At 37.1% G+C, this 23,257-nt stretch overlaps 3 protein-coding genes and 1 long non-coding RNA gene across 5 annotated transcripts; 2 read left to right on the top strand and 2 right to left on the bottom strand.

Moving 5' to 3' along the window:
• The first annotated feature begins 1,740 nt into the window (after positions 1-1,740).
• Positions 1,741-7,144, top strand: LOC139774326 (apoptosis regulatory protein Siva-like). Its single transcript, XM_071709531.1, is given in 8 exon segments — positions 1,741-1,896; positions 3,383-3,505; positions 5,977-6,316; positions 6,403-6,524; positions 6,527-6,551; positions 6,554-6,585; positions 6,658-6,809; positions 6,889-7,144. Coding segments are annotated over 6 exon segments (492 nt in total). The 5' UTR covers positions 1,741-1,896; positions 3,383-3,505; positions 5,977-6,198; the 3' UTR covers positions 6,932-7,144.
• Positions 7,145-11,106: 3,962 nt separating this feature from the next.
• Positions 11,107-19,935, top strand: Prd1 (pruning defect 1). 2 transcript variants are annotated; one of them, XM_071709527.1, is made up of 9 exons: positions 11,107-11,519; positions 13,468-13,663; positions 14,074-14,261; positions 14,750-14,944; positions 15,029-16,732; positions 16,829-17,053; positions 17,275-17,856; positions 17,957-18,076; positions 18,152-19,935. In XM_071709527.1, exons 1-9 carry the CDS (start codon positions 11,184-11,186, stop codon positions 18,266-18,268), a joined length of 3,663 nt encoding a protein of 1,220 aa, XP_071565628.1. In that variant the 5' UTR covers positions 11,107-11,183; the 3' UTR covers positions 18,269-19,935. The 2 variants fall into 2 exon arrangements, with proteins under 2 accessions (XP_071565628.1, XP_071565629.1); XM_071709528.1 differs by lacking the exon at positions 11,107-11,519 and adding an exon at positions 12,741-12,898.
• On the bottom strand, positions 12,277-13,566 carry LOC139774325 (uncharacterized). The gene is made up of 2 exons (XR_011718554.1): positions 13,426-13,566; positions 12,277-13,097 (listed from the first exon to the last, which is right to left on the bottom strand). It is a non-coding gene; the product is annotated as an uncharacterized lncRNA (long non-coding RNA).
• Positions 19,936-20,311: 376 nt separating the features above from the next.
• On the bottom strand, positions 20,312-21,971 carry Mrpl47 (mitochondrial ribosomal protein L47). The gene is made up of 5 exons (XM_071709529.1): positions 21,789-21,971; positions 21,242-21,409; positions 20,950-21,164; positions 20,654-20,813; positions 20,312-20,547 (listed from the first exon to the last, which is right to left on the bottom strand). Exons 1-5 carry the CDS (start codon positions 21,908-21,910, stop codon positions 20,406-20,408), a joined length of 807 nt encoding a protein of 268 aa, XP_071565630.1. The 5' UTR covers positions 21,911-21,971; the 3' UTR covers positions 20,312-20,405.
• Positions 21,972-23,257: the final 1,286 nt, after the last annotated feature.

Raw genomic sequence — 23,257 nt, 5'->3', positions numbered from 1 at the left:
ATTAAAATTGTAACACTTAGAAATTACTTTATTTAGAGGATGATCACAGGAACTATATTTTGTTTATTAATTTTAATACATTTATTTTGTTCTCTTTCAAAATTATCGGTTTTTTCTCTCAGTTATTGTTTTATGTTTTATTTTCAGCTAAAACAGCCTCAGTTTAGAGCTTCTTGTAATATCATCCGCATATTGCAAACGTACGTAACTACGATTATAAAAGAAGTTAATGAGACATGATCTTACAATAATACTATAAGAGTGTACGATTAGACAATTGTCATATGTGATAATTTTTTTGCAATTCTATGATACATAGAAGATTATTCCTTGAAATAATTTTCCAGTGATGTGTTTACGTAACTATATATAAGTCCACCGAAAAATTGTCTTTTTTGGATTAACATAAACAATGAAAAATATTACTTTTTTGTTGTCGAAGGAAAATATATTTGGTTTGGTAATAATATATTAGTTGTATAATTTTATACGAGTACATTCTCGTATGCAAACTAATTAATTAATAATGCACAATAATATAATAATACAGAAGCGTCCAGAATTAAACTTATCCTAATCTGTTGTAAACTGACCCATTTTAAGGGAACGGATGTATAGAATGCTGTGTACTTATATGTAAATCTTTATATTGTTGACAAATTTCATACGTTTATCCAGATATATAGTATGTATATTTAATAAGTTACCATACATCCGTTACCTCAATAAATATATTAATTCATCACTCACCGACACCGATGCGCAATAGCGGAATTATATCTGCCACGTAGCTACGTTGATTCTGTAACATATAAATATAAAATTTATATTAAAATGGTGTTTAAAAAACTCAATGTTTTAAAACATAATTCCTATGGTATCAAACCTTTTATTTATCATTCAATTAGATATTTATTTAAATAATTATTTTCCTAAAATGATCTTTACAATAATAAGCTTTTATAAAACTTCAAATTACCACTTTCTTTCTAATTATTATTTCTAAATTATTGTGAAATAAAGCGATTCAAGAATAAACAGGAAAAAAGTTGCTTTTACACAAATAAATAATATTTACCGCAAAGTTGTTCCGCTGGCGCCCGATGCCTCTCTCAGGCCTCCTCCTCCTCTCAGGCTGTCCTCTCGGGTTGTCAGCTCCCTCGATGCGACACTTTCCGCGTCGTTATCTTCTGTAACATATAAGTAAGTGATTTGATATTAAATAATTCTTACGCATCAAACTTCTTATTCATCATTTAATTACACTTTTATTTAAATAATTATACATTTTCAGAAAAATATCTTTACAAAAATAAATTCTTATAAAATTTCAAATTACTTATTTTTTTCTAATTATTATTTCAAAATCATGATGAAATAAAACGACTCAAGATAAGCAAAAATTAAAATTACTTTTACACAAAATAAAAAGTAATATTACCACAATGTTGTTTCGCTGGCACTCCCGAAAATGCGACGCAACGAACCGTTTATACAATCGGCGGCGATTGTGTTTAGTTGCCCTGTTGTTCGGTAAAAGCGGAATTGCCTGTAAAAGATAAGATTACGCGTACGTTTAGGTCGGTACTCTACTTTGAGATAAATAGAGATACGCGTAGTAAGTATACGCGAGAATAAAAATATGCGAGAATAATGCTACAGTTGAAAGCGGATGAAGTACGCGTCGCGTGTGATTAATTTCGAGAGTATATATCGTGCAAGGTATGGCAAAGCCGCACGATTATTATATTCTTGTGATTACTTGTAATCACGTTTAATTGTAATCAAAGTTTCTTTTTTTTTAAGAAACAGATGTGAGTGCCATAAAGAAATAGCAATGCGGAAAGAAGAGAAGAGTCGAAGCCGAAGAAGCGGCCAGATGTAACAGATCGCGAGGTGAGTATTTCATAATCTATTTTATTAATTGTTATCTGATGAAATAATTATTTATTTGCGTAGTATATCGTTTTCAGATCACTGTATAGTGTATAATATAATAGTGTATTGAAGGTTTAATACGTTGTCTAATAAATAAAATATTTGTTAGATTATATTTGAGATTTTTTAAATATTTAATAAATTATTTATGACATGATTAATATTAACAAATATACAGGGTGTCCTATTTTAATCGATTGCTCCCAAAAACTTTTTATTTGTGATTCTAGAAAGAAATGCTTTAGACGAAAGTTGTTTGAAGGGGGTTATATGATTCCAATGTCGTGCCATACATCTTCAAGAAATTTTAAAGGAGATTAATTTTTTAAATGGAACTTAATTTTTTCCTTAAAATAATAGTTATAGATCTCGTCGAGACGTTTTTAAAACACTATAATAAAGTTCTTCTTCGTTAAGGATTTCCTGAGATATTTTGAATTTTGTCATATTTTTAATATATATATGAAATATCTCGTAAGTAATAATTCACTTTTCGATGACTTTACCTTGATACTTTTATACGTAGAATAATAAAAAAAAACCAATTGTTGTAAAAAAACAGAAAAAATAATTTTAAAAAATTTGTTTCGTTGTGTAAAAGCATTCAATTGTGTAAAATTGCAAATGTAAAAATTAATTTATTGTTCGCTTGCTTTCATTATTTTATGTACAAAAGTATCCAGGTAAAGTAATCAAAAAGTGAATACTTTAAGAGATATTTCATATTTTATATTAAAAAACATTATGACAAAATTTAAAATATCTCAGAAAATCTTTAACGAAAGACAGCTTTATTATAGTGTTTTGAAAACGTCTCGACGAGATCTATAACTTTTATCTCAAGGAAAAAATCAAGTTTTATTTAAGAAATTAGTCGCCTCTAAAATTTCTTGAAAACAATGACATCTACAACATAACTTACGTAAGAATCATGTTCCCTTCAAACCAAACAACTTCCGTCCGAAGCATTTCTTTCTTAAATTACAAATAAAAAAGTTTTTGAGGGTGATCGATTAAAATGGACACCCTTTATATAAAATATTTCTAAATAATTAAAATTTATAATAATTTAAAATTATATAAGAATTGAATTAGATTTTATTTCTTATCAAATTTTATGCAAGTTGATATCTAAATAAAGAAGCATTTTTATTAAGATATTATTCGTAGTTCGTACATTAGTTGAAATTATGAATAAATGATACTTGCATGCAAAAGTTATTCTTCCATTGTTATTTTAGGTATGTGTTTCTTTTAATCTGTTCTCCAAATATGCGCTCAAAATTAAATATTCATAATTTGATGCAAGCAAGCAATATGTGTCTATAAACATCTTTTGAATATATGTATATAAAATAGAAGCATTACCTTTCTTATAAAAACAAGGAATTTATATTTATTTTAGACATAATTATTTTTATTTAAATATTTTTTTATGTTACAGATTAATCTTGTACATATCTTTTCTGTTGTGAGATACGAGTAAAAAAGGGTTCAGATGGGAGAACCCGTGAGGAGGCTAAGGAGGCCTAGGAAAAATATCGAGTGCTGTTGTAATAACTTTGTGGTGAGCATTATTGCTTACTTGCATAAAATTGGTCGTTTTATTTTGGTGATAATTAAGGTTTTTTGTTACTCACCGATTGATAGTGGAGTGTAAAAATGTCAGCTACGTATTATCAGCTATGATGGTTCTGTAACATAAATATAAGGTTTAATTAGGTTATTTGTAATTAACGTACAAATATAAGATTCACAAATTAAACGGAGCTCAAAATAATTAATAAAAATAACATATTGAATCTTTTAACTTAAAAGTATGTCAAAGAGTAAAGTTTTTCTTTCATAGACAATAAATCTCAGACAATAGAAAAAAATATTTATATTTAGAGTTATATCTTACAATTAATAAAGATAAATAATTATATAGATATAAAAAAAGGATTATGGAAATAATTGATTCTTGGTTACATTAAAGTTGCTGAAATAAATGAAAAAAGAATAAGAAAGAAAGTTGCATTGAAAATAAAATATTGACATTTTAAAAATATGAAGCTTTTCTACAGATTTATTTTTTACAAAAGAATTAGTACAATATATTTATATATGTAAAATAAAAATAAAGACTATTCTCTTATAGAGAAAAGGATAGGTATTAAATGAGTTAGGCGTGTGTTTCCTTTATATTTATAAATACTTTTTGAATGTGTGTATAAATAGAAGCATTATCTCTCTTATAAAAACAAGGAATACATATTTTAATAATGCTGTATATTCATCTGATATATAATATTGCATCTGATTTATTATATATATAAGATACAATATTATATATAATTGAACTAATTTTTACTTCTATAAAACGCCAATTTATACACAATATTTTATAGTCTATCCATGTAATCAATATGGACACAAACTGGCTTTATAACAAATAAAATAAAATAATGTGATGTGAGATCATATAAATTATTCGTTGCAGAACAGAGGAATTTTTTAAAAATAATTATCATTGTTTATATTAATTTTCCTGTTAATAAAACGCCGCGATGTCACTTTCGCGATTATCCGCGCGACGCGCCTTCGGCCGTACAAGTATCGCGAAATACATATTTTTTAGAAATATCTACACCCGAGCGCTGAATCGATATTACTCGATAAATACTGCAGTAAATAATGCATGCATAGATTAATAAAGGTTACACTTACCAATTAAACAACTCTCGCGACGCTACTCGTTCCGCAGCCGATCCGTCTCGTGCCCGTCGCAATCTGGAAATGAAAGGGTAGCGTAATTAACATGAGCAACATGAGCAACACGGAGACGCTTCGTCTCCCGCGCGATCAACTTTTCGCACCGAAAATCTCGCCGCGGCGTTACTACGCATCCCGCTCTTAACTTCGCGATTATAGAATTTCTGTACTTTGAGCAAATGCTGCATGCTCGCCTTTTAGTGATTGCCACTATTTACGTTCTAACGAATAAGCGTATTAATGCTCTTGGTAAATATCCGCGATATTCGCGACAGATGGAAAATACGATCGCCCGCGATTGTCCGCGCGACGCGCCTGCCGGACCAAACATCAAGTACCGCGAACTTATTACTTATTTTTGAGAAATATCGTTACACATTACACCCGAGCGTTGAATCGATACTATACGCGATAGATATGCTGCGTTAAATAATTCATGCAGGATTAATAATGCTTACTCTTACCAATCAAACAACTCCCGCGACGCCACTCGTTCCGGAGCTGGTCCTTTCCGCGTCCCGCGTCCGTTGCGATCTGGAAATGAAGGAGAACGTCATGACGTCTGACACGTCATCAATATGGCGGAGACCCGTCATCCCCCGCGCGCGAAACTTCTCGCGCCAAACCGAGCCAAGGCCCAAGGATGCCATGGCGTCGCTACTCACCCCGCTCTCACAACTTCGCGATCACGAATTTTCCGAATTTCGAAAACCGAATACTATACGCTCGCTTATGATCACGATCGTTTTTTGGCATTTTAGCGAATAGGCGTACCAATAGTTTTGACAAATATCCGCGATATTCGCGACATTGGAAAATACGACGCGATTTCGTCACTTTCGCGATTGCCAGCGCGACGCGCTTTCGACCGAATAAGTACCGTACTGAAATGCGTATATTTGCAAATTGTTAATACCCGAGCGCTGAATCTATCCTACACGATAGGTGCTGCGTTAAATAATGCATGCAAGACAAAATAAAGCTTACTCTTACCAATTAAACAACTCGCGACGCGCCACTCGTTCGGGGACCGATCCGCTCCGTGTCCGCCCGCCGCGCCGTCGCGTCGCGTTTGCGCATTCCGGAAAAATGGAAGGTGACGTCATCAATATGGCGGAGGTGCTTGATCTTCCGCGCGGATAATTTGAAATTTCTCGCATTCTAACGATTAGGCGTATTAATATTCTGGAATAGATATCCGCGACATTTGCGACATTCAAATAGACGATTGTATTCTTATATCTATATTCCGCTTTCAGGTTTCTCTCTGCTTACAATTTATAGCGGAGACTTGAATTCGATTTAGTGGAGACTCGAACCCGATTTAGCGGAGACTCGAACATTATTGATGGATATTTATCAATCGATTGACAGCGACCAGCGACGGCAGCGACTCTCAGCGACTCTGCAATCTCTGCATCAACCTGCATTAACCTGTCTCTTTACGTGTGTGACAGGTGACAGTGTCATGTTGTTATTTTAATCATTTAACGCCAAGTTTGGAAAATGCCAAAACGTGCCTGTCCCTTCGAAAGCGACCTGTTGCCGCAGTTGAAAGTGCACGTGGGAGAGAAACAGATGAATAACGGCGTATCCAGCGACCAGCGGATGAGGGATGTCTACGGTGAGTACCTATTTAGCTCGCTTTTTGCAAAATAATTCGTACGCTCTCTTTTGAATCTTAACACCTGACTCCGCATACGTTTCCAGATAGGACCCTGAGTTTGCTTAAGGCAGGCGCGAAGGTGAACACGTCCGCACAAATGGATTCTACAGATCTACCTTCCCCTCAACGTCCGTCACCTTGTAAATTCAGATCTACGTCCAATCTGAACTGAAGCAGATGCTGTTGACCGTTAATTGCAGCTGAAAACTAGCGAAAAACTTGTCAATGTAGGTTGTGGGACTGCCGTTGGCACTTGAACCGTCTTGGACGGCTTTGTGACTATTTGTTTTTCCTTCCAGGATGTCCAGGTAGACCTTTGCGGATGTGGCCGATTGATAGATCAATCTACGGTGAGCGCGTGTTATTATTGTGATCAGGCGCTGTGTCTCACCTGTCAGGCTGTGTGCGCCAAATGCACAGAATTGTTCTGTCAGAACTGCTCTGTACCTGTGTAAGTTGTTAGCCATATGTACCTTTGTATAAAAGCTTCATCTATACTATTTATAACTGTATGTGTTGTTCTGTTTCAGATATAACTGCGACGAGCAAATTATGTGTCTTAATTGCTATTGATAGCTGTCAAAGAAGTATTTTTATGCGAAGGTTCCTTTTATGAAAATTGATATTTGTAATTTTACTACTGTTTTACTATTCTATCGTGATTTTATGTGCATATAAATTATATATCGTTATCGAGAATATTAAAAACCTGAAGAATCTTAGTAATTATAAATTATCTTGTATAAACAATATTATAATATAGAATATTTTAATAACTGTATATAATTTTTGCTTATTAATATTTAAACGCTATTTTATATGTAAGAAGGAATTGGTTACAAATATATTTTAAATAATATTGTACAAGAGAGGTTACAAAATGAAAAAAATTAAGCACAAATCCATGCTAAAATATTTTGTATATGTATATATACATACGCATTGTCTCGTATCTTAAATATTAGACGCACATTGTGGTGTCTCATAAGTATTTGAGAGAAAATATAAATTATAGTAATATAAAAATTTCTTGAATTACGTTTAAAAGTAACACCGTTATTCGCATCTCTTTTTATTTAATGCAAGTTACAATTGCAGCGCTTAAGATTTCTGATATTTCATATATAATTTATAATAAATATATTATATTATATTATATTATCTTAACAGATCATGATTTTCGTTTCTTTTACTTTCAATCGTTGCAATTCAGTCGAAAAATAAAATGTATAATTTAAAAATGATTGAGTGCGATAAACTTTAAAGATTTTAAAAATTTATACATTTTATATAAAATAGTTTTGTATTTTATGTTTGTTTTAAAATCTGTAAAATAAAAAAGGACATACGTAATGTCTTATAATATATAAAAGGTTATAAAATATTGCATGTATTTTTACAAATGTATGAAACGTAATTTTTTCATGGCGACCAGAAGATTGTTTATCACGACCAAAACCGCGGTGTGTCCTAGGTTCTCCTCGTTGACCATCCTCTCGTCGACTTCTTGCAGAACGTTGATCGCATTCCGCGGCGCATCCATTCCGGATTACCAATGCACATCTCGTATTATCTCGTATATCTCGTCAATCATGTTCGAATCGCGACGCGGAGGCTCCAAAAGTAATTGTAGATTTAACTTTTGCATCTCTTGACGATCGGCTACCGGCTTCTCGACGATCGATAACTTGTCGATGCGCACGTTATTGACATTGTACGTTCCAGTCGACACGTTGTGCGACTGATCCATGTAGTTTATAAGCTTTTCGGATTGCAACGACTCTCGCCCAGCGCACCTTCCAAATGAGATACCTTTTACATTTCAAACCGCAGCCGGGAACTGCGATATCGCCGACATCCATCGATAAATCGTCGACAATTAATAAGCTAAATCGTTTCGTTTACACGCATGACACATGATATCCGTGAAGATGTGATCCTTGTAATTTGCTCCGGCTGTTGAAAAATATGTACGAGACGTCTCACGAAAATTTCGCAAAGACTATATCAATATTCAGAAAACTTGAAATGCACATGAAAATGTTTAAATAAATAATTTTCTAAAGGCGGGCGCTGACGTATCCATGTTTACGATGAGAGGGACGTTTCCGCCGGTCGAAATTAAAATTAAAATTGAAAATAATACCTACTCAATGAAAACTCTCTCGAGTTGACTTACTTTTTATCCTTTTCTAGTTTTAAGAATTAGAATAAGATAAAAAGTAAGTTAAACCGAGATTAAAGTTGATCCGTATTAGTATAGAAACGGAAAATTGACTGTATGTGTACCAGATAATATAGTGGCGAATAATTCACGGTGAATAAATCGACGTTTTGCATCGCTGAGTCGAAATATTTTTGAATCGTAAACATATGCATGCGGTATGTAAATATTTTGAATCCGATCTGCTGCATTTTGATAAATCGCCAAGAGCAACTTTGTGACGAATATCCATTTTTTTTGACTGCCTATGAACATTTACTCGATATCGTCCTCTCCCACTTTCTACAATCGTTCCCTTGAGAATAAATTTTTCATAAACATACAAAAAATATATATAAGAAAACAAGAATGTTAAGTTAACAAAGGTTCGGCCCCGGTGAAACGCATGTCCCTCGTCTTCGCCAACCGAAGGTTGGCAGCAGTCGGGAGAAAAAAAGGAAAATATAAAAGTGTCTTTTCTTTTGGAATTTTTCCCGATCAATACTTCATCCCAGTCATTATTGCGAATAGTGGCGTCATCTGTGACGCGAGAACTGAACGAAGATCTAAAAATCTTGACGTTCGTCGGTTCCTGGGCATTTATAATAACAGTTGAGGCGTGAGATGAAAATAAAATATTCCTCATCCTCGATTTTCTTTTATTTTTCCCGCGATTTTTCTCAAAGAAAAATTTACTGTATTTTCACGATTATTTCTTTCTTTTGTGAGCATAGAAAAATGTCGTGCATCTCCACAGTGTTTTACGGAGGGACTTGCCTTGGCATTCGAGCCGGAGTGACGCGCTCAAAATTAAACTTGTGGAATTTAATCGAAATTCCGTGGAAGTTGCAGAATTTGTCCATGCAGATTCTCGGCAACATAGACGCGAATAAATAAACGAACATCTTTTATCTCTATGTTTGGAGAGCGTCGCCAGCAAATAAGTCCTAATGACTATATAGTTAGCTTATAGCTGCCGATAAACAACGCCAGAGATTAAGAATCTGGTCGTTTGACGTGACCGGATGTTGATGGATTAATTATCACGTTAATCAACGAAACTGTTTCTCTCGCGAGAGAGAAACGCGTTGTTTGTTAATTTTCTTTATAAATTACGAGGTAGTTTATTTATTATATCATCAGGTCGCCAATAATGCGGTTAATCCTCAAATCGAATCGATGCAGGATCCATAATTAATATTTGATATTTTTTCATATTTTAATTATGATTTATTGATATAATGTCAATAAAAATATTGCAAAATTTGTTAAACACAATTCCGAACTCAAATGCATCTTTAAACTCCAAAAATAATCGTCTGTGTAAATAAAAAAATATTGTGTAAGTAAAACATAAGGAATCACAGATTCAAATAATTCATTCTGCGTATATATTGTAGAAAGAACCGTGTTAATTTTTTTCTTGATTTTTTAGCACGACGGGGCTTATGTCGCTTTGATATGGCAATTTTTTGAAGACTGCTCGAAAAACAGTAAGAATGATTATTAAAAATCCAGGCACTCGATGTGACCGAGACAGATTAATTATCGCATTAATTAATCGGTTCTCCAGTAAAAAAATGCGTAGCAATATATCGCACGTTTAACTCGTTGTTTGTTAACTTTATTTGTGAATTATGCCGGCCGGTGTTCGGCTCGCCACGATGCGGATATTAATTCTCAAATCGAATCAACGCAGGATTCATATTATATTAGTATTCGACAATACTAACAAAAATATTGCATTTGTGAAATATATGAATTCCGAACTCAAGTGCATCTTTAAACTCCAAAAATAATCGCCTATGTAAATAAAAAATATTGCATAAGTAAAACATAAGGAGTTGCAGATCCCAATAACTTTTATCTTGCACAGAAAGAGCTGTGTTAATTTTTTTTTTTTTCGATTTTTTAACACGATTTATGTCGCTTTGGCAAGGCGATTTTTTGAAAGCTGCGTTCGAAAAACAATACGAATGATTATTAAAAATCCAGACACTCTATATGACCGAGACAGATTAATTATCGCATTAATTAACGAAATCGGTTCTCCAGTAAAAAGTGCGGAGCAATATCGCACATTTAGCTCGCTGTTTGTTAACTTAAATTCTTTTATATGCAGGATTCATATTACAGTATTCGATAATACTAACGAAAATATTGCAAAATTTGTTAAACATATATAAACTCCGAACTCAAGTTCATCCTTGAGCTCAAAAGATAATCGTCGTCTGTGTAAACAGAACACATTATATAAGTAAAACATAAGGAATTGCAGAACTTGTAGAAATAAACCGTGTTAAATTTTTTTTTATCAATTTCTTCAGCACGACTTATGTCACTTGGCACGGCGCTTTTTTAAAATCTGCGTTCGAAAAATAGAGTGGAAAACGATAAGAGCCACAGCAGATAAGAGCAGAGAAAAGTGAATGGAGAAAACCCGCTCCCACCGTCTCTCTCGCGAGATAAAGGCCGGACCCTCGCGGAGGAAGTGGAGGAAAAAACGCCGGCATAAATGGCATAAATTAAGACGTCGAGAGCAGTCAAGACCACGTCTCGTCGACGCGGTCGGTCGCAGTCGTCGCTTGAAAATCGCGGGTGACCTGCGCCCGGGTAAAATCAATGAGAGCGTTCGGCGACGGGACTGACGGGAGTGCTGACGCCGCTGACGGCAGCGCGACTCCTCCACCGTGCGACGACACCAGCGAGCGCGTCGTGGGTGCCGCTGCCGCCGCCGCCGCCGCCGCTTGGTCCGGCCCGTCCGGCTTGCTACGTCGTACCCTCGGCACCGTTCTCCGCGGCGTGTACGAGCCGCTCGCACGTCGGCACCGCGCGGAGTATCATGTAAGTGCACGTGGCGGCGAGATGCCGTCCGGCTGCGAGAACATGGATCTCTGCACCGACAAGGTCCTCTCCAAGGGCAGGATCCTGCAGGAGCTCACGAAGGCCGTCAAACTGGTGAGCGACCGGACACCCGGCCTCCCCGGCCTCCCCTCCGACGCCGCGCGCCGCCTTCCTGGTTCCTGTGTGTACACGCATTACACGCTCTCGTTGCTCTGTACTGTCGAATTGTGCAACGGCACCTCCTTGCGCACCTTTCCCTTCTCTCGATTCTCGAAAGCACGAGAAACCGATATGAGTTACGATCAGTCGTGTGTCTTGGACGCTTATGCATGCAGAAAAGAAAACAGTGGGGAACGGGACAGTTGTAATCTCGGTGAGTTCGACCTCGGATGCTTATAGACGCGTGGAAGTGTGTCTTTACGACTCTTACGTCAGTTGTCAATCGCGGTCTCGTGCGAACGGCTATAGAGAGTACTTTCGCGTGACTACGGCGAGGCACCGGGGCACCGGAGTTTGAACTCATCGACTTTGCACCGGTCCGTGCAAGCCTGTCATTCCTGACCTACTGCCAGTCGCTTAAATTCTTCCTATCAGGAAGATAAACGTGGAGAGATTATTTTACCACGCTTGAGATCGGAGCTGTCGATATAATCATGTTGGTTTTTGTCTTCGAATCTCTGAATCTGGAATCAGGAGCCGAGATTTCGTCGAAATAGGAGCAACAATTGCAGTTTCAGCCTCGCGCGGTCTACTTTGGCACGTATCGCCGCTGCAGCTGCTTGTTGCATGTGTCGCATGTTTTTTTTTTACGCAGGCTTTCTCACGAGTCGTTTGGTCGTGCGACGAACAGCCCGAAATAAAGTGCGCACGCTTGCTACAATTATTATTATTTCCGTAACGTTTAACAGCACCTCTGACTCGGAACGTTTCAGGATTCGTTAAATCCGCCTGCTGTCCCGGTTTGATTAGATTTAGAAACGCATGGTTCACGTGGATTTTCGTTATTTCATTTTGGAAAGTGCGACAAAAACAAGAACAAGAAAAAGAGCCCGTCAAAGAATCCGTCGAGAGCTAAAAAAGAAGAGTTTGCGAGTAAAAAGTTTAGGATACAAGTGACCAAGCGGACGCGAAGTTTCAATTTCGTTTCAGTGACGTTTCTTCGCACGTTGTACACAAAAGAAGAGGGAGAAATCGAAGTACATGTTCAGAGGAGATATAACATATATATATTCGTGACGTTGTGACCTGCTCGTGAGTTAATCGCGACGCAGCGCGGCTCCAAATCGAACGCTCGCACACACAAACGCGGACGAGCGCTCGTTCGCAACGTGTGAACGCGGTATCTCGATGTCGCCCCGTCGCGTGTACCTTTGAACGCGAAATTTCTTCGCCTGGCGAAGAGGCACGCGACGAGAGGCCTCGTTCGTTTCGCTTTTCCGCTCGGTAGCGACGAGGCCGCGGGTCGCGACGTGTGCCGAGGAGTGTCCAGGAGTGTGAGTCACTTTCGCTGAAATCGACTGGCCGCGCTGACATCTCTCATTGACAGCCGCGCGGATGTGCGTTGTACGGGACAGCTGATAAAGGCTCCGTCCTTTTTGCCCGAGCTCCCTTTTGTCGTGTGTCCTTTTCACTCCGCGAGATTATTGATCGCGCGCTCATTTTATTCTTGCTCGTGCTAAAAACCTCGTGTCGCTAAAAAAGGACAGATCTAAAATTGACTCCTATACAGTTTTGGATCACTTCTGGGTTGCGACGGTAAAAGTGAGGCGAATGGTGTTAGCTAAAAGTGGGTGTGCTCGTTTGAAAGTAAAAGCATGAAGTAAAAGCATATTTTATGTTTCGCGTATACAATAACCCTTTGTTTTCACCACAAAGAATTTTGTGTTTGCGAGAAGAGAATCTATGTCTCTGTAAACTTTATATGTGTATTGAAAATATTAAGAGCTTCGAGATTCATTAATGTTTCAACTATATTCTTGGTGCTTCGGCTTAATACATTTTTATTTTGTGTTATACATACATTTCTGTATCGATGACAGTAACACGTACATGTCTTGAGCAGGTCTACGCCCAAAGTCTCTATGGTACCGTGGTCTTGGACGGTGATTCCTGGCTGGTTTACTGGCTGGATCGTGCGCTGCGCCACGGACTTCGTGTAGAGAGACATGGATATTGGGGCACAGCTAGAGAGCTTAGTCATCAGGACACAGTTGTGGTCATACACGCGTTGCAGAGTGTATTAACTTCTATAGGAAAAGGTATGCTTTGATATCTCGTCGCAGGAACAATGTATTGAACAATGGCTTCACGTCTGCACTTTTTGCTGTTTAATCTCTTTGATTAAAATGCACTGCAATATAGAAGTATAATCATGACTTTATCTTATCGTAAAGCTATATTCAACAGATTAAAAGCAGCGATTTATGCCTTACTATAATTAAATCATGTGTTTTTACGTTATAGAAGTAAATATATAATTATATGGCTTTATTATTTAAAATTATTTGACTTAGAAAAATTTTTGTGATAAATTTTGGAATTTATCACAGAATTTTAAGCATCTTTATATTTGGGAGTATACATTTGTCTATTTATAAAAATGCATCTAAACATAAGTATACTTTATTATTATTTTTTTAAAATTAATATTCTTGAATTTTATATGCAGGTCGAGCATGGCTCTACCACACTCTAAGCGAAGGCAGTTTTGAGAGCTATCTGGCCTGTTTACTGCGAGACACGAAAACATTAAAGAAACAGTATTTTCCACACGCACTCGTGAGAGATGCTGATAAGACCAATCAATTGGTTAATCTTCTTGCCGGTCTGGAAAACGTGTCCTTCACATTGCAATTGGTACGTTATATCGATGTGATGAATAACAACTTATAAATAGTCTACAAAATATTTAGCACTTTCACGCAGAACCGAATCAAGTTTCTCTCTCTTTCTCTGTTTAACGTTTAGCATGTCGCATTATTTTTATTCCATTATCCCTGTGCAGATACTAATATCACCCCCTGGTTACACTTATCGCGCTAATGAATAACATCAATCACATAACAAGAGTCACACACGTATATCCAGTTTGATAAATTGTTGTATTTAAAGTTGTAAAGGGCAAGAGTTTATCATATCATTTTTTATTAGCGAGTACACACTTTATTTTGTACGGCACTACATATCGCTTAGTTTGCTTATTCATGGAAAATTTCAGCATAATATCGCTAGAAAAAAAAGATATTTACACAGAATTATCTGAAGTTGTTAGATTAATATGAAGTTGATAACTGCATGATATACTGTGTAATAAAACTAATACTGTGTTATATAAAATTGTATAGGATGTGACATATCTGGACATTTGCAACTACATGCCACAGAGGCCTATGAGCGTAAATCCGTCTGGAACAGTCTTATCGTTGCATCTAAGATCTTCTAGCGTTTCATCGAGCCTAGCTTCTCCGGGCGACAGTGGCGTTGCGTTCGATAGTGACATGGATATTGCAAACGAAACTGATGGAAGCAGTTACAAAGAGGTAAGATGTAGATTGAGTCAAAATTGTACAGAAAGAAACTTCATAAACGTCGAATAATACACAACAATATATGAATTTCAACAGGAGGATTATCCAATGGATGATATTCCTAAATATCGGAATAATAGGTACAAGACGATTATCAACAATCGCATGGAGGACAATAAGAATTTTGGATCTAGTGATTCAAGCGAGGACGGTAAAACGCCGACACAATCACCGGCGATTACTAAATTTCAAGCTGCTATGATGACAAAAAATGATATAGTTAATCAGAATGTAACGCGAAAGCTGGATGACAATGAAATAAATTGCTCTAGTTTAGAAACTCTTAAAGACTACGAATTCTACAACAAGAGTCTGGGTGAGACAAAATTGGATAAAACGAACAAAATTGATAATGGCGTAAAAGATTTCAGTAAGAGAAGCTCCTACTACAGCGACAGTCCTGCTTATAGCTTTAAGAAGAACGTAGATCCTCGTAATTCTTATCTAATAAATAACGATACGAATCTATTAGAGCTGAGCATGACAATCTCTGACTGTGACAACATGGATGCGTCTTATGGCATTCTGAACACGATCAATATGACCGACACCAGCATTCTATCTTCCTCCAGTTCAGAAGGCATTGTACAACGTAGGCAGCGTAAAAAGAAGCGGGGCGAAAGCAAGAAGCGAGTCAGCTTTCACGAAGATATTCTGAAAACAATGAAGCTGGAAGATGACGAGAATTTTGCCGATTTCTCCATGAGTTTCTTGCTGCCTAGTTCCGTTCTAAAGAGGGACGCTCAGAAAGGCAGATACAGTTGGTGCGCGCACGGAGATTCGCCGTATATGCAGAAGAACATGAATGCCGGCAGGAACGTGCACTCGGACTGCTACTCGTTCTCGTCGTCATCGTCGAGCGCCTTCGACGGCGATGGAACCGATAAGGACTTGTCGAAACTGTGTATCGACATGCCGTGTCAGCGCAATTGCAGGTGCAATTGCAATTTATCGTTGTCGGAGCGCGGAGCGCCGGAGGGTCAAGAGGATCCGGGCAAAAGTCTGAGGCCTAAGATGGAAATAGAATTGGGAGATAATGAGGCCCAGGAAGCCTACATCGTCGAAAAGGCGTACGGTAACATCGTCGAGGATCCACCATCTAAGCTGGAGATGCCGCAGTCGGTGAATCCGAAGAAATATGCCAGTTCGAACGATTGGTCGGACGCGGACAGCGTGACATCCGAGTTGGATGAACGCAAGAGTAATCGACACTTGGTCTCACCGTCGAAGAAACGCAATATGACGGCGATACTAACGGGTGAGAGTAGCAGTAAGCTTTTGGCGCCGCCTTTGCGTCAGGCACCGTCGAAGACGTCGTTACTGAGCAGATTTCTAAAATCGATCACCGAGAGAAAGTTCGAGGTGAAGAAGAACAAAAAATCACCGAAGACGAATACTTTATACATCAAAGGAATCAAGATGAGCTACGATTCTTTCAAAGATTTTAACGATAATCTCGATAAAGAGATCCAAGAGAACGTGGCTGCCGAGAAGCAGGAATTCAGCGGCGAGAAAGTAAGCCTAAAGCTACGTGAGCTTTTCAAGAGACATATCTATCGTGACAAAACGGAGGAGCTATATAAAGTATACAAAGTGCGAAGTTCGTACATGACAAATGGCGAGAGCAAGCCGATGATCGCGTTATTGACGGACAAAACGTTATATCTAACTGGTTCGAAAATGGACCATTCGTATAGTAATCAGTTCGTTATTCCTTATAATGAACTAGATGTTATTATGGTAAGAAATGTTTAAATAATTGTACTTATTTCTTATTTCCCTTGACGTATGCATGCACTTTGCTAATCGATATATATTTGTTTTATACATATACAGATCGGCCCGAATGCACAAAGTATTTTAATTTCCAACGCCGATTGCGAAATGCAATATCTATTTTCCACTGGCAGCTCGCAAACTACCTCAGAATTAATCGGCCACTTAGAGATGGCCATGAGACGATCGCCGACAAAACCAAAGCTTCCTGCTGTGAAAGAACTGAATTACGAAGATATGCACATTCTGAGGAATTCAATTCTTACTGATACAGCCGTGCATCCCGTACGTAAATCTATTTTTAGAAATTGTGAAAGCGTAGTTTCGTTCTTTGAAAAATTTCTCAAAATAGATTAGAAAAAAAATTCTAAGGAAGAGTCATCCTTCATCACACAACTTTTGAAATATTAATACAGAATATTCTTTTTTCTATATTGTTGTTTTATATGTTGTTATTTGTGCATTATTATAGAATCTACTTTTAATGTTTTCTATTGTTTTCATAGGATGAGAAAATAGAACATTACAGTCTTATTTATATGGAAGACGAACATATTTCGCCGCCTAGTACGCCGTGTGGGCCAATGAAAGAGGGCGATCTCATGTTCCGGCCACATACTTACCAGCACTTGCATCCGAACGCACCCACGAATCCCTGGGAGGCCGGCTATTTCGTTCTGAAAGGCGGAGTGGTTTATATGTTCACGGATTCGAATCAACGGCTTCCCAAGCGTGCTATACCGTTAAAAGGCGGCTTATGCCAAGGTTGCAGAAGGATTCCCAATTCTCATCGACCGCACACTTTCGAAATACTGCTGAAGCCCAACAAGTCGTACCAATTTGCTGCCCCGGATGAATACGTTGCTTCTGAATGGTTACAGAGCTTCGTTCAGAGCGCATCGGGTCTATTCGATAGTACGGAAAAGAGAGAGCCATTACCTTGCACCCTTGTCACGACTACGAAACACTTAGTGGCGATGAAAGAGGTCCATCCCGGCACGCAGAGAGGCCAAACACTCTCGTGCGCTTCCATCAAGGATCTAGCGGCATTTAGAGTGCCGTTGGTACAACAATCGTGGTGTATACTGGTAAATATATACTAATCAAGCGTAAAACATGCATAGACTGTTAATTCCATGTCTTTTCACTGAATGGAGTTTGCCAATAAAACTTATGATATGTCTGCAGGAATTCGCATGTCGGGAGGTGCACGAAAGTAGCGGCGATTGGGTCATATACTTCACGAATTATATTGAGCTCTGTGCTTTTAAAGAGGTCTTGGAGACATTGTGGACAGACGCAAACTTGGTAGGATATATCTCGCAAGCGGTGCATCGCGTAATGTTATATGCAAGTGCTAACATAGTCTCTCAATTTTTACAGGGTGAGTTTCCTATGGCAACACTTCCACCGGAGGATAAATTACAGCGACGTTGCTCGGATGCCAGCAGGGACTTGGAACACGCCTGGCGGTACTTGCTGCCACCAGCTTTAGAATAAATGGAAACTGTACCGGTAGACAATATATACACCGTCATTTGAGAAATTATTTTATCATATTGCCATAAAAGAGATTCATAAAATATAACATAAAGCAAAACTCTCGTAACAACGCATGCGAATATCCAGGTAACTATATCTGAGAATTTTGAACACTAATATACGTATGCCAAAGATATAAACTGCTTAAAACATAATATAAATCTTATTTGCTTCTGTTACAAATTTAAATGCCATGTATCTATCTTGGAACTAGAACAATTGATGTTATTTTGTGGCTTATAAGTAGAATCATAGATATCCTTATTTGGGCCGATTTATGGCATAATATGATAAATTTCTAATTTCAAGATACAAATATATGCGCAATATAATCTTGTTATGTTGCGGTGTTGATGAGAGATTGAGCATTATCTTGCATATAAGATATAAGTTGCCTCAAACGTATAGATAACTATTTAGGGAAATCGCAAAACGGTGCATTATCTTTCTAGTAGCGTAAACCACCATAATAAGCTACTATTAATTTATAATGACGCAGAGTGTAATATAATGATAATTGATAACTGTGAGGCATTATTGATTACTATATGAATGTCTATATATTCACATATATTGAAGAGATGAACCAGTATGCATTTGAATACGCACGATTGATATTAAAGTAGATATTTATCGTCCGAGATAATATTATAAAATTCAGAATCACTTAAAGCAGCTTTGACAAAAAATAATAGTACTTTATAAATCACTTTTTAAATTAGGTATATGATTTAACATTCCTGCTGCTATTTATAAATTATAAATCGATTTTACTTTTAGTGTCAGGACTTTCTACATATCACCTTGTGGTATGTCCTAAAGTCGTAAAATTTTAGTCTTTCAATTTTTTAAATGTACAAGTGAAATATGAGCATAATAATTGTATTATATGCATTACGTATTAATTTAGTTTAATATAATTTAATATTAAATTAGTTCTCAAATATAGGTTGTGTCAACTTATGTTGCGTCATACGTTGTATTAAAATTTTTTAATAATTGTTATTTTATGTAATAATAGCGAATTAAAGTTACACAAAGATTATACCAAAATGATTATAAATAATTTACGCTTCGAAAATTGCTTATTTTAAATATCCTTATACTAATGATATAAAACTGCGATATATAAGAAAAGCTGTACATGAAAATGAATTTTATTTGTGATATAATAATAACACATATACATATATCGATATCGTTATCGGGAATAAGATATTTGTTATGATCTTTTTAAGTTATAATCTTGTGTTACCAAAGCTACATGAACGGATGCATTCCGAATATTCTTGTGAATAAATATTTAACTTCTGCATTATTTCATGTAGCTCTGTACGTGATTGTGATATGCTGTTAAGTAATAAATGTCAGCTGTTGTTAAGTTCATGAGATTCCTATGTGAGATTTATGTAAATTAAATGAACAAGTACCGCGCGGAGATAAAATCGGTTTTATATGTTAGTGCTGTGTGAAAAGTATGCGGAATTAAATTTTCTACAAGTTACAGCCAGCATGTTTTAAATATTATATCCGTATACCTTTCACATACACAAAAAATTCTGTATCACCATACACAACTTGCAAGTTATGATAAATAGAAAATTAATAAAAGTATATAAAGAAAATTTGTTTGAATAAACAATTTTTATTTTGTTCACCTTTTTACATTACGTGGAGGTACGATACATTTTGAAAAGAGAAAAAAGAGAATAAAGCACCCTAATCGAATTCATAATTTATATACGTTTCAGTAGTAGCAGATATTTAAAATCTTTTACTTTATATATTTTTATTTTGTACCATATTTTTAACTCTATATCTTCATTTCTATATCTATACATTTCATGCATTATTTAAGAGGTTTGGAAGTTCTTAATAATATGATACTTTTTTCCTAATTATATAGTAAGTAGTATAATATAGTTTTGCAAAGGTAATTAATGAAATAATTTGAATAAGTGTAAATTTTAATAGACACGATGAAAACAAATACTAAACATATAAATTTATGTACTGTATTAACGATCGGATATCTTACATTCACAAATGTAACAGATGTTCAATAATTTGCTACCCTATTAACAGGAATTGCGAATTACACAGGTACAGTATGGCCTCTTGCTCTTCTGCTCTCTTTTATCTTTTCTACATTAACATTCGGAAACTGTTCTTTCACAGCTTCAAGATCCAGATTCGGGAATTTTCTCATTAACATTGCGACACGATTATTGTCACGTCTGAAAAAAAGAATTATTTTTTTTTTAACAAAGATGAATAGATTGAGAGACATATCACGGTGCGTGCATATGCGTTAAGCGAATAGTAAAGACAATTGTTACGAACGTTCTTGCTCTGCGTTTCTTATTCCAAAGTTGCTCCCTGTACAAGCGTAAAAACTTTCGAGTCGCGTATCCGCCATAGCCAAACATGTGCAACTTATGCCATTTCGTGTTTACGAACTTTGGGATGCTATGCTGACCCATTCGGTAATAAAACCTTAAACCTGAAAATAGGTTTAAAAAAGTCAATATTATTTTACTTTTACATCCATTATAACTTTTTTCTAGGAGTAAACTTCTTTTTTAACTCTTAAATATATATGGCAAGCTATTATTACATAAATTGCAGGAATTTTATACCTAAAATATTGTAGACCGGTTTTCCAGGACGCTCTCCCGTCTCTCCAGTCTCGAGCAAGTGATACGCTCTGTTTCTTTCGCGAACGACTGACTCCAAGTTACTCATGCTGTCCTGAATTTTGTCCAAACGTTCGGGATTCGGGAAGATCTCGTATGCTCTATTGCACGCATCTTCCATGGTCATAAGCATGTTACGTTCCTTCAATAACACGTACCTACATTTAAACAGATTATTCCATAAGACATCTAAAGAAAGTTGATAAACAAGCAACTCAGGACAAACAAATCTCACCATAATTTATGCAGGTCGGAATTGCTCTTCAACCTTAATTCATCCTTCTTCCAAGACCGACCCACACGCACCTCGTTCTTTCCCCAATTTTTGGGATCGTCAAAGAATTCCATCAAGTCACGGCGTCCCGATGTAAGATGTATAAACGCGCAGTGCAAAGCTGGTGCGCTGTAAAAGAAAACACATGAAAAAATCGTTCGAGACTTCAATCTTCATTCTTATCGCTATTTAAAGCAACTCTTGGTGCCGAACACGTGCTCCAGTTTCACTTGTCTCACAAATCCTATTTACTGTCAACAAAGATGTCACGTTTTATCGCCAAGTGTGCGGTAACAATTCCGCAAATCTCGAGTGTCAAACGATAAAGGATCGCTCGGCAAATAATTCGTATGTCATACGAGGACTGGACAATTACATTACACGGCGAAAATATTTCAAACATTCTTACAAAGAAGGGAAATTGCACTGCGGACGCAGGGAGACCGGCGGACCGGACGAAGTAACACAAGATACAAGTGTCGCAGCTCGAGATGAATGCGATACGAACCTGCGGAGAAAGGCATGTTTAACAGGAGCAATGACACCCGGGGCCAAAGACAGATTCGTGAACAGTTTTGTTATGACGTTCATGCTCGTGCCGGCCTGCACGGCCTTTATAAGCGCCGCCATCTTCTCCGCACTGCTCTCTCCCTCTCTCTGTCGCTTTGTTCCACTATAATCTCCGACATCTCCGTGTTCTGCTTCAATTTCTGTATCAAGGTATGTACACTACCGCTAGGTAGTACATACGTCCATTTTCGAAATTGATACTACGTAGCCACGTTCATTTTCCGACACTGCCGATAAAACATCATTTTGGTGCGCGTCCGTGCTACATCTGCAAATGTATATACATACATATAAATATTAAACTGATCCTCAACCAATTACAATCAAGAATATTTATATCTTACATGTATCGATAAATATTAACTTATTTTATATATTTATATTATATGTTAAATATCTAATAGCCCTCTCTCCCTCTCTCACTTTTTCTTTTTTTACTTTTACACTTCCCAGACAGCACAATGTCCAAAATCGAGACATAAAAGATGTCTTTAGACGTCTTTTAGCCATCTTTTCGTAAGACATCTAAAAGATGTCTAAAAGATGTCTTATGTCTCGCTTTTAGACATATGTGTGCTGTCTGGGTTATTTCAAATAAAAGAAATATATTTTCTATCAATTTAAAAATCCGAATACGAGACAATAGGCCTTTATGGAAAATTTTGTAAGCAAAACGAATAATATTTGGGGAACAAGCAACAGAGCATGTTTTTTAATTTTTAAATATCTTGACAACGACGGTTTATCGTCTTTTATGGTATGCGCGGTCACCGCGCTGCACGAACGATCGCGACGAAATTTTTACAAACGATACAATGTTAATTTTCTATAAAGTAGAGGTTTTAGGAGGAATAAAAAAGCACATACAAATAAATTTGACTTGCGCGCGGCGCGCGCCCCTGCCCGCGCCGTACAGTCGGGCGAGATGTCGAACGCGATTGGCTCGCGAGTCGAGCCCCCGGATCCGGCCAATCACGTTCCGCCGCTCCGAGTCGCCGACTCGGCGGCGCGGCGCAGCGGCACGGCGCGGCGGCGCAGGCAGTCAGGCAGCCGGCAGCGGCATACCGGCATACTAGGCGCGACCGTTGAACGTTAAAACAGCGTTGTACCCTCCGTCCGCCGATTTAATTGAACAAACGAACCGCAGCCGGTTCGTCGCGTTTGTTTCGGGAGTGCCGTACAAGTATTCGGACTAAAAAGACTTTTTCAAAGCCTATTTGAAGAATATTACGGCGTACTTGACGGAATATTCTTCTCATGGGCTTTTTATAAACGGGAGTGCCGTATACAGTATCGCGCGAGAAAGACTTTTACTGATAAATTAGTCCGCGCGCGATTGTAATTTATTATCCGCGAGTGTTTCTCGCGGGTGTCCTGTGCGGTGAGAGGAGGAGGAGGAGGAGGAGA

The sequence above is a fragment of the Temnothorax nylanderi genome, unplaced genomic scaffold (genome assembly GCF_030848795.1).
Source record: "Temnothorax nylanderi isolate EJ_2023f unplaced genomic scaffold, tnyl_v1.0 TNYL_tig0078_pilon, whole genome shotgun sequence".
Lineage (NCBI taxonomy): Eukaryota > Metazoa > Arthropoda > Insecta > Hymenoptera > Formicidae > Temnothorax > Temnothorax nylanderi.
Note: the sequence above shows the minus strand (reverse complement) of the source record. Positions and strands in the feature narration are given on the sequence as shown.